Below are 11,876 nucleotides of genomic sequence, written 5' to 3'. Positions count from 1 at the left end.
TAGAAGGGTTCATTTACAGCTTTATTATCATAGAAAAGAGTGATGATTGATCACATTCTCATATTCTATTGAACCTCATGAAATGTCTGAATTACAGCCAAAGACATTGAGTGTTTCTTTTGAGCAAGTATTTACCTTTAAATATATTCCCTGACTGAGAATATAATGTGTTTCTTATGGCATTCCATTAGCAACCATGTAGGTTTAGATTATACTATTGTGCAGGATTATTATCTATCAAGATTAAAACATTGTATTGTCAATCTTACTACTACAGAGCACTTTCTTATTGAAAATAGGAATGCAAAGATTCTGCAATAATTGTTATGTTAATTGTCTATTTTATGTACCATAGTTTCAATTATGTTAGCAATCTTAGAAGATGGAAATTGTGATTTTCTTTCTTTTTTTTTCTTCTTTTTTTTAAGAAATCAAACATATAATTTGCCAAATGTCTGTCTGTCTGAGTGTCTGTCTGAGTGAGTGTCTGTCACAGCGTTTCTCCTCGGTGGCTGGAGCAATTGATCTGAAATCGCATCACCATTAGCATATGAACACACCTGACATAACTGAAGCCCGTTTGTCACTTTCACAAATCGTATGCCGTATATTAGCATTTTTATGGTGTATCTACTATCTATTCTGCATCTAGCATGAGGCTTATCTATTCTGCATCTAGCATGAGGCAACATGTTTAACCAGCTGTGTGTGTGTGTGTGTGTGTGTGTGTGTGTGTGTGTGTGTGTGTGTGTGTGTGCATGTGTGTGTGCCTGCCTGCGTGCGTGCGTAGACGGGGGGGGTTGTCTGGCCCTGTTACAGATGTTGTCCAAAAATCATGCAGATCGGTACACAGTATCTCTGTAGCCATTAAACGAAACGGGTATTTCTTACATTGATGCTCCTACATATTATCATGTAAGCACCTGTTAAAGTTACTTTCCATCCCTCATATACTGTGTGCACAGTGCACACCCCATAACCCACACACTGCACATCATTTCAGAGCTCATATCTTTGAACGGGTAAGGGCTAGTTGTAATTATTTGAGTTCTTGTCAATGCAGAGTTCATACAATAAGTAAAGTTTGCTTGATTCTGTGTTTTGGGATGTTGTCACCTGAATGTATATTCTGCTCTACATCTGACGTGGAATTGTTCCAACTTTTCTTGTGCATGGCTTGGATTTGTGAGAGAAGAATAAAGTAGTTCTATGTTTACAATGACAATAAATGACACATTATTATTTGGTGGTTTGGTTTTACAATAAATATTCATGGGAGCATTATTCAGTGAGCAGACACAATTTTTCCGTCTTTTTCATCATTTTATTGTTTGTGTGAGCAGTATTGTTTTATATTAATTTATTAAACGTATTTCATCATTTTGAGGTACAGTAAACTCTGCTTCACCAGGGGAGCATTGTCATTGGCTAGTCCATAGAATACAGTAGATCAGTGGTTACCAAACTAGGGGTCAAATTATTATTTTTGGAGGTCACCAGATGATTATAGCTTAATGTGCAACATTCTTTTCTCACTCGACAGTAAACAAACCAACATAAAGTTTAAGTGTATAGAGGGTATCTTCACATTTCTAACGTTATAATTTAATGACTCTTAAGACCTCTTTAATATAAAATTGTCAAAAAACACGCAAGAAAGAGGCAAACATTGTGAAAATAGCCAAACTACAAGCTCACAACACCTTGCGCGTTGTGAGCTTGTAGAACGTCTGTTTTCCACAATAATTATCTGAGTTTTCATATAAGGCTTATACCGTATTTTTTAGTAGCATTGAGACTGTGTAGATCTGCTATTTTTGCTGAATGTCCATGGCTTACAAATACTTGCCCAGTGCTTAACAAGAGGTCCATACAGAGAGTTTTTTATGCCTGCCATCAGGGACACTGGTATATCGGACTGGAAGAGTTTGTTCTGTTCAGTTTATCTCTTTCACCTGTTCTTCTGGCCTGCACCATGTTATCGTTTGGATGAGCAGTAAATGTCAAATGTCCCCTTAAAAGGTGTTCTGCAACAACTCCAGAGAATCCCTCTCCTTCCCCTCACAGAAGGCTTTTACAAATGGAAAAGGCTCTATGCACACAGCCATTTTGGAGAGAAGTTGGATGGTCTTCCCACTTCCTTCAAAGGTGTTAACAATGATACTAATGAAGGCTCTGTTCCATTTCATGTTGCACAGTGGTTCTCAAACCTTTTACGCCTGCATTTGGTTCCATTTGAACACTCTCAGAGTAACACTTTTGAAATTTGAAACCCCCAAGGAAGCACAAGGATCCCTGGACCACACTTTGAGAACCCCTGGTGTAGCAGAGTGTTTCCAGTGAGCCAACATGCACAATATCAGCACCCTGACTCTATTTGAGCAGAATGGAACAGAGCCTTCATTAGTATCATTGGTAACACCTCCGAAGGAAGTGAGAAGACCATCCAACTTCTCTCCAAAATGGCTGCTGTGCATATAGCCTATTGAATTTGTACTATGAATTCAGAGTTGTTCTTCCACCACTGGTGGTGGCAGTAAAGGTTTTCTTAAAAATGTATGTTGCTATGTCAGTGGTTCTCAAACTTTGTCATGTCAAGGACTCCCCAAATTAATGATATGTATTTGGCCACGGACCCCCATCTCAAAATATTTTGTTCCAGGGACCACCCAGAACTAAAACTTTGAGTTAAAAAGGTTGGCTCTGAGTCGTGGGTCTTGCCAAAATTAATGTGAGATGCTGTAAGTAGCCTATGCATGCTGCTCTGCTCAGTAGGCTGTCAGATGATGCTCAGCGTGATGTTTTATACTAGAGATGCTGTTTCCCAAACACTGGGTCGGGACCCATTTGTGGGTCACTGTCCAAAAAAAAAAAATTCCTACGAAAAATTAAATGTATATTTCAAAAGATCTTTTGAAATACATCATTTATTTTTTTAAATATTAATGATTTTTTTAATAAAATAAAATAAAAACAAACGCATCTAAGAAATCCCATGAACAAAATAGGCCCATGAGAGATAATAATTAAGAAAAAATAGTGTTGTGAGCTTGTAGATCTGCTGTTTTCACTAGTTTGGGAACCACTGCCCTACACATTCCAGGTTCTTTCAGATTGAAATTGGTGGAATTATAATGCCCTTTCAAAGGTACGTAATCTATCTATAAATGCGAGAAGTCTCTGTCTGTCTGTCTGTCTGTGTGTCTGTGTGTCTGTAATCCGCGTATCTCGAGAACCGTTCGTCCCACCGGCTTCAGATTCGGCACGCGCGTTTCCCCACCTGCTGGAGTGCAGTGCCGGGTCTCGACCCGACCCGACGCGCGGTTTTCCCGAACCGGCGCGAAACGTTCGGAATCTCCTTATGCGGAAATCGGCGCAAAATCGGCGTAAGCGCTGACTCATTGTGACATCACTGCAGTGCCGGGCGCAAGCGCTGAGTCATTGTGACATCACTGCAGGCAGATACAGGGGCCTAGCCTCGACCCGACAGATATCTCCGTATATAGGCATAAAAGGGACACAGACAGATATATGGGCATAAAAGACATCACTGCAGGCAGATACAGGGGCCTAGCCTCGACCCGACAGATATCTCCGTATATAGGCATAAAAGGGACACAGACAGATATATGGGCATAAAAGGGACACAGACTGAGATCTCCATATATGGGCATATGGGCAGATACAGAGATCTCCATATATGGGCAATACAGGGGCCTTGCCTCGACCCGACAGATATCTCCGTATATGGGCATAAAAGGGACACAGACAGATATCTCCATATATGGACATAAATGGACAGAGGCAAACAGATGGTCAAAGATCTCCATATATGGGCATAAAATGGACGCAGACAGACAGAGACAGATATCTCCATATATGGGCATAAATGGACACAGGCAAACAGATGTTCAAAACGGGTCCTATGACAACAGGTATAATGAGGTTTGCATTAAAGGGGGAACCGGCACTGTGTCTGCAACACAGTTGGAGGCACAGACAGATACTCCATATATGGGCATAAAATGGACGCAGATAGATAGATATCTCCATATATGGGCATAAAATGGACCCATAACTATAACTGCAGTGATCTCCACATATGGACATAAAATGGACGCCGACAGACAGACAGACAGATACAGATATCTCCATATATGGGCATAAATGGACACAGGCAGACAGATGGTCAAAACGGATCCTATGAAAACAGGTATAATGGGGTTTGCATTAAAGGGCGGGGCATTCATTCCCTATTTACATTGTTCCGAGTTGGCCAGGTCGCCGACTGCGAGAAGTCTCTGTCTGTCTGTCTGTCTGTGTGTCTGTAATCCGCGTATCTCGAGAACCGTTCGTCCCACCGGCTTCAGATTCGGCACGCGCGTTCCCCGCCGCGGCACGGAGTGCAGTGCCGGGTCTCGACCCGACCCGACGCGCGGTTTTCCCGAACCGGCGCGAAACGTTCGGAATCTCCTTATGCGGGGTTGATTGTTGACATCAGGCTGTTCCGGAGGAAATCGGCGAAAGCTCTGACTCATTGTGACATCACTTCATAAAAGGCTCTGACATCACGTACGCCACATGAGTCAACAAAAAATCTCTGTGAGTGTGTGTATGTATGTATGTAATCCGCATATCTCGAGAACCGTTCGTCCCACGGGCACGCGCGTTCTCCATATATGGGCATAAAATGAATGCCCCCATATATGGGCATAAAATGGATTGCAGACAGACAGATACAGATATCTCCATATATGGACATAAATGGACAGAGGCAAACAGATGGTCAAAGATCTCCATATATGGGCATAAAATGGACGCAGACAGACAGATACAGATATCTCCATATATGGGCATAAATCGACACAGGCAAACAGATGTTCAAAACGGGTCCTATGACAACAGGTATAATGAGGTTTGCATTAAAGGGGGAACCGGCACTGTGTCTGCAACACAGTTGGAGGCACAGACAGATATCTCCATATATGGGCATAAAATGGACACAGAACTATAACTGCAGTGATCTCCATATATGGACATAAAATGGACGCCGACAGACAGACAGACAGATAAACGGGTCCTACAGAGATCTCCATATATGGATATAAAATGGACGTAGACAGAATCCGCGTATCTCGAGAACCGTTCGTCCCACGGGCACGCGCGTTCTCCATATATGGGCATAAAATGAATGCCCCCATATATGGGCCATGAGTCAACAAAAAATCTCTGTGAGTGTGTATGTATGTATGTAATCCGCGTATCTCGAGAACCGTTCGTCCCACGGGCACGCGCGTTCTCCATATATGGGCATAAAATGAATGCCCCCATATATGGGCATAAAATGGATTGCAGACAGACAGATACAGATATCTCCATATATGGACATAAATGGACAGAGGAAACAGATGGTCAAAGATCTCCATATATGGGCATAAAATGGACGCAGACAGACAGATACAGATATCTCCATATATGGGCATAAATGGACACAGGCAAACAGATGTTCAAAACGGGTCCTATGACAACAGGTATAATGAGGTTTGCATTAAAGGGGGAACCGGCACTGTGTCTGCAACACAGTTGGAGGCACAGACAGATACTCCATATATGGGCATAAAATGGATGCAGATAGACAGATATCTCCATATATGGGCATAAAATGGACCCAGAACTATAACTGCAGTGATCTCCATATATGGACATAAAATGGACGCCGACAGACAGATACAGATATCTCCATATATGGGCATAAATGGACACAGGCAGACAGATGGTCAAAACGGGTCCTATGAAAACAGGTATAATGGGGTTTGCATTAAAGGACGGGGCATTCATTCCCTATTTACATTGTTCCGAGTTGGCCAGGTCGCCGACTAGACGCTGGAAAGGGCGGCCCAGCTTCTAGTACTTATAATAATACACATTCTTTAAAACTGGTTACTAATCTGGACATTATATTAGACATACACAATAAAAAAAAGTGTTGTTTTAGAAAGTCGTTTAAATGCTTAATCTATAGACTATGTTTTATTTAATATGCAAATCGTGTGCAAATTAATGTGTTTTTCAATGGCATCAGAGGTACTCTTATTATGAAGAGATGGCCACCAGATTTACTCTTATTGTGAAGAGATATGGCCAACAAGTGGAAGTCTTAGTGCTGCTCGCTCGGTGCTAGCTGACGGAACATAGCTGTGAGTGAACGTTGTAGCTAGACTGATGCTATCAAGTTGCCTTGCAAGTTGCTGATCCGGTCTGAGTCCATACCGGATACGGAAACGTTTCTTGCATGTATGTGTGCGTGTAAATAACCGGATACAGTAGGGCGGGCTCTAGACCGGATCACACTGGTTGACTTCTAATAGAAACCATGCTTCCCACGGATGCTGAGGAAAGCCTGGAGAAGCGACGTCAGAAACGAGCTGTTTTGATGGCAGAATAGAATACAACAAAACCTTTCTACAGGACGTTTTACATAAAATAATAGGCCTACTGACAACCTAAACACAGGTGAGTAATAAAGATGATGATTAGTTATTCATTTTTATTTAATTAAGAGAGAATAATATAATTTATGTTACATTAAAATCCATCCATCACTTGCATCTTGCTGTTGCTCTATTATGGCTCTGGTATTATTTACAATGTAGTCTATCTGTGTTTACATTGGGGTTTAGGCTCTAATATTCGCTATATTGCTATATTCCTTTGATAAATAGAGATGGATATTGCAAATTGTAATGCAATTATGTGCATAATATGTGGTCCTTTAGGCTCTATAATATTCGCTACACAGTAGGCTATATTTCTATCTATATTTGATGAAAATAGAGAGATAGATATTGTCATTTTAAATAATGCATTATAGACATGGGGTGATTCTCTTTCTCTTCTCAGACAATTTGCAAAGACCACCGTAGCCTGGCTACAACAGATCCATTTGGTTCACTTGGTTGTAAAAGTTAAATTCTTATTCATAATGTTCCAGTGTCCAATGGCAAAAAAACACATTGAATGTGTTAATCACAATGATTTCCTATAGCTTATGTGTATGGTTTTACATTGTTTACATTTACAGTTTATAGTTTATGCATTTAGCAGACGCTTAATCCAAAACGACTTACAATAAGCAGGTAAAAATAATACACATGACTATAATAAGCAAGATAATATGTCGACAGTACATAAAATGGTGACTGACAGACGGTGTCAGAGACGCGTGTATGTGTCTCCCGTAGGAAGTGAGGCCGATCGCCCCCCGCTACCCCCGCCTCCCCGTTCTTTGCTCCCAGACCACGCCCCGACGCCCCCCCCCCTCTCTTCCCAAACATAATAATAATAACAATAACAATAATAAAATGAACTCAAAATAGTCTGATTCCACGCTGGCTACTTTAGACTAAAGCATCAGTCTCCAGACGTTTTTCCCCCTCTCCCTCTCTTCCCAAACCTGCAGTCACACTGCTTTTCTGTGGGCAGTAATGCCACGCTATTCATGTGGTACAGTAATCGAACTTTACATCATTAGATGGTATTTAGCGACGGTCCAACAACAATATTGTCATCGGTCGGTCGGCAGCGTTGTAAATCACGCGCATTTTCATTTTTCCAAAGTCCAAACGTCTCCGCGTATTCAAACGTCTCCACGTATAAGATGTGAAAATACTTTTCGCTGTACTGTACTGTACTTGTACTGTACACTGACAATAAATTGAATCTCATCTCTCTCAAACATCCTTCTACGCGTGACAGCACTAGTGCGACGCGACAACAACAGTAACAGGACATGGCCAGGAAGTACAGCAGAGTACAGCCGGCCAATCGCGACGGTCGGGGGCGTGGTCTGGGAGCAAAGAACGGGGAGGCGGGGGTAGCGGGGGGCGATCGGCCTCACTTCCTACGGGAGACCAAGGAATATCTACAGCGAACAGACAACACCCGGAAGTTGGCACGCCGGGTGGCCACTTTTGGGTGGCGGAAGTGACGAAGTGCTCATAGACGCTAATGTTAATTTTGGGTGGCCAAAGTGTCATGGCGGCGTCCCATGGAGCCTGAAATGACGAAAATGACGTTGGTGTCCGTTCCTTCTAAGATCTTCCTTGCGGGAGACACATACACGCCGACGCGACAACAACAGTAACAGGACATGGCCAGGAAGTACAGCAGAGTACAGCCGGCCAATCGCGACGGTCGGGGGCGTGGTCTGGGAGCAAAGAACGGGGAGGCGGGGGTAGCGGGGGGCGATCGGCCTCACTTCCTACGGGAGACACATACACGCGTCAGGGACGGGGGGGGGGGGGGGAGCTGCGCGAACTGGTGTAGAGCAGTGGTTCTCAACCTATGGGTTGGGACCCCCAGGGGGTCCCCAAAATTATTTTGGGGGGTCCCCAGATGATTAACTTAATGTGCATCATTGTTTTCTCTCTCAACAGTAAACAAACCATGCTGCATATTTAAGGACTTTTTAATAGCTCTAAAACGACAAATTAAACATTGTCCAAATTGTCGAATATTAAAGGCAGAAATTGTGAAAATAGCAGATCTACATGCTCACGATGCCTCGCGAGCATGTAGATCTGCTATTTTCACAATAGAAGGAATGAGGTTAGGTTTACACATAGTTTAAACCCAACCCTTACCCTAACCCTAACCTCCATGGGGTGAGTCGCTAACCCTCCCGACTAACCCTCTCCTCTCCTTTGTCGAAATGACGGTCGTTTGAAAGAGCAAGATTTCTCCAGTTTTACTGAGGTAGGAATAAGGTTAGGTTTAGGCACAGTTTCACTGAGGTAGGAATAAGGTTAGGTTTAGGCACAGTTTCACTTTGGTTACATTTAGGAATATCTGTTGGCGACAGACCGTTCCGGGGTCGCCGGATTTGCCCCGGGGCGAGCGTGTTTTGGGGCGAGCACTCTTGTGTTCATTTGAAACATTTGGGTTGGAGGTTATTCCTTGGCCTACTGGGAGTGAGTGGATATAGCCTAGCTGAGCTAGACATCCCAGCCATGTTAAAACAAGGAGGGGATGTATACGCAGTTACTAGTTAGCTGCATTGTATATAGGCTGGCCCCAGGCTAGAGTGGATATGGGTAAACAGTCAGCATCAAGCAGTATAATAACCCACTCCAATGTTTGAAAAAACAGCAAACGGTGTTACGACGATGACGGAAGCGTCATTGAGCCGTTGCTAGTGCACGTGCACAAGCACTGAATACAACTCTTGCTCAACTGTCTCCCGGTATAGTGATAGGCACTAACCAATGGCAGAGACCTAAACACCAGAAGAACGGCACTTTGTTGACACTCCGATCAGCTGCTCAAGTGTCAAAGTTAAAAGGAATGGCAGGAAGTGCCGCTACCATCGGAGTTATTCCGAGCTTAAAGACTCGCCATAGAGACACACAGGCTCCTACAAATTCACGCCCGCTGTTGTGACAGCGGCCCCACTTCGGGTAAGGGAGAACGGTGTACTGCAGATGCCAATGCAATGCCAATGAGAGGCATTGTGAAATAACATAATTTCAGTGGTTGACTACTGAGGCCGTAGGGTTATTTTTGTGTTCTAAAGTGGAATATGTGTCATCTTGAAGTGGCCGCATGGTACACACATCATGGACGCATCCCCTGAGGTTCAATACCTAGATACGCTTGTCTCTCGTGTATAATTAGGCTATTTATTTGTGGAAGATTATCGCATCTTGCTTCTTCTAAACGGAGTCTTGCAGGTTTTTTGGTTAATACTATAACCTGGAGAATTCACTTTGTAGTTGAAAAAGTCGGGATCTTCAAAGTCGGCGCTCATAAATGCATAGCTGTAAAGACAGTGATGTCACTGAAAAGTGACAGGTTCTCTGTCTGCCGTCTCCCCTCTTCTCTGTTAACATTATGGGTAATCCAGTGGTGCCACAGATTAGCTCAGCACAGAAACACAGACCCACTGACGGATAAGGGCAAAAACATAATTTGCAGCCAACTAAACTAAATTTCTTTCCCGTTTATTTTCAGTGTTGCAGCAATGCCATCTGCCAGCATTCTCCTATCTGAAGAGCAGTTCCTGTGTTCCATCTGTCTGGATGTGTTCACTGATCCAATCACCACTCCATGTGGACACAACTACTGCAACGCCTGCATCACACATTACTGGGACACCAAGGATGAGTGTCAGTGTCCACTGTGTAACAAAACCTTCTGTACGAGACCAGAATTCTCTGTTAACAAGGTCTTCTCTGAGATGGCCGATCAGTTCAGGAAGACAAAGCAGCTGAGTCAAACTTCCAGCACAAACCAAGAACCTGCTGAACCAGATGAAGTCTCCTGTGACGTCTGTACTGAGACCAAACTCAAAGCCCTGAAGTCCTGCCTGGTGTGTCTGACCTCCTACTGTGAGACTCACCTGGAGCCTCATCACAGAGTCACGCGGTTAAAAAGACACAAACTAATCGACCCTGTAAAGAACCTGGAAGACATTCTGTGTAAGAAACACGACAGCACTCTGGAGCTGTTCTGTAAGACTGACCTCATGCGTGTTTGTCAGTTCTGCGTCTCTGAGTCAGACCACAAGTTACATCAAATTGTCTCTCTGGAAAAAGAATTAGAAGAAAAGAAGGCTGAGCTGGGAAAGACAGAGGCTGAAGTTCAGCAGATGATCCAGGAGAGACAAGTGAAGTTTCAGGAGATCAAACACTCAGTAGAGCTCAGTAAGAAAGATGCAGACAGAGAGATAGCAGACAGTGTGCAGGTTTTCACTGCTCTGATCAGCTGTATTGAGAGAAGCCAGGCTGAGCTCATTGATGTGATTGAAGAGAAGCATAAAACAACAGAGAAACAGGCTGAAGGCTTCATTGAAGAGCTCCAACTGGAAATCACTGAGTTAAAGAAGAGAAGCTCTGAGCTGAAGCAGCTCTCACGAAATGAAGACCACCTCCACCTCCTCCAGAACTTCACATCCATCAACACTCCTCCACCCACCAAGGACTGGACAAAGATCAACGTCCCTCGGTCTTCATATGTGGGGACTGTGAGGACAGCTGTGGCTCAGTTGGAGAAGACACTCAGTCAAGAGTTGGAGAAGAACCTGCGCGATGACGAGCTGAGGAGGATCCAGCAATATGCAGTGGATGTGACTCTGGATCCTGATACAGCACACTGCAAACTCATCCTGTCTGTGGATGGGAAAAAAGTGAGTCATGGAAACATAAAAAATCACCTCCCAGAGAACCAAGAGAGATTCTCTCCAATCGTCTGTGTCATAGGAAAACAAAGCTTCTCCTCGGGAAGGTTTTACTATGAGGTTCAGGTTAAAGGGAAGACTGAGTGGGATTTAGGAGTGGCCAGAGAGTCCATCAACAGGAAGGGAACGATCAAAGCGACCCCCAACCATGGTTACTGGACTATAATGTTCAGAAATGGAAACGAGTACAAGGCTGCTGCTGACCCTGCTGTCCTCCTCGCTGTAAGAGAGGAGGTCCAGAAAGTGGGAGTGTTTGTGGATTATGAGGAGGGTCTGGTCTCCTTTTATGATGTGGAGGCCAGAGTTCACCTCTACTCTTTCACTGGCTGCACCTTCACTGACAGCCTCTACCCATACTTCAGTCCCGGTCTTAATTATAATGGAAAAAACTCTGCTCCTCTGAGCATCTCTCCTGTCAATCATATAGATTAGAGATCATTAGACTAATCCTTGGCTTTACATGAATGGTCAGTTTTCATTTGAGAAACACGTGTGTATAGAGGGTATGCACGTCCACTGGGACCCGCCCCCCTAATCTAGACTGAGTGGCAAAACATTGAGCAGCATGGAGTGTTGGAGTTTGGAAGTACTCGTTGAAAATCACTCAACGGTCCTGCATACCACCTGTTTCTAATTGGCACAT

At 43.7% G+C, this 11,876-nt stretch overlaps 1 protein-coding gene across 1 annotated transcript; it reads left to right on the top strand.

The window, feature by feature from the left end:
- Positions 1-10,018: 10,018 nt before the first annotated feature.
- On the top strand, positions 10,019-11,665 carry LOC308299092 (E3 ubiquitin-protein ligase TRIM39-like; the record flags this gene model as incomplete). Its single annotated transcript, XM_080742816.1, has 1 exon — positions 10,019-11,665. The coding sequence occupies one exon, from the start codon at positions 10,019-10,021 to the stop codon at positions 11,663-11,665; it is 1,647 nt and encodes a 548-aa protein (XP_080598942.1).
- Positions 11,666-11,876: the final 211 nt, after the last annotated feature.

Source organism: Nannobrachium achirus, assembly GCF_963921795.1.
Source record: "Nannobrachium achirus genome assembly, chromosome: 15".
NCBI classification, from domain to species: Eukaryota; Metazoa; Chordata; class Actinopteri; order Myctophiformes; family Myctophidae; genus Nannobrachium; species Nannobrachium achirus.
This window is presented reverse-complemented; position numbering and strand designations above follow the sequence as displayed.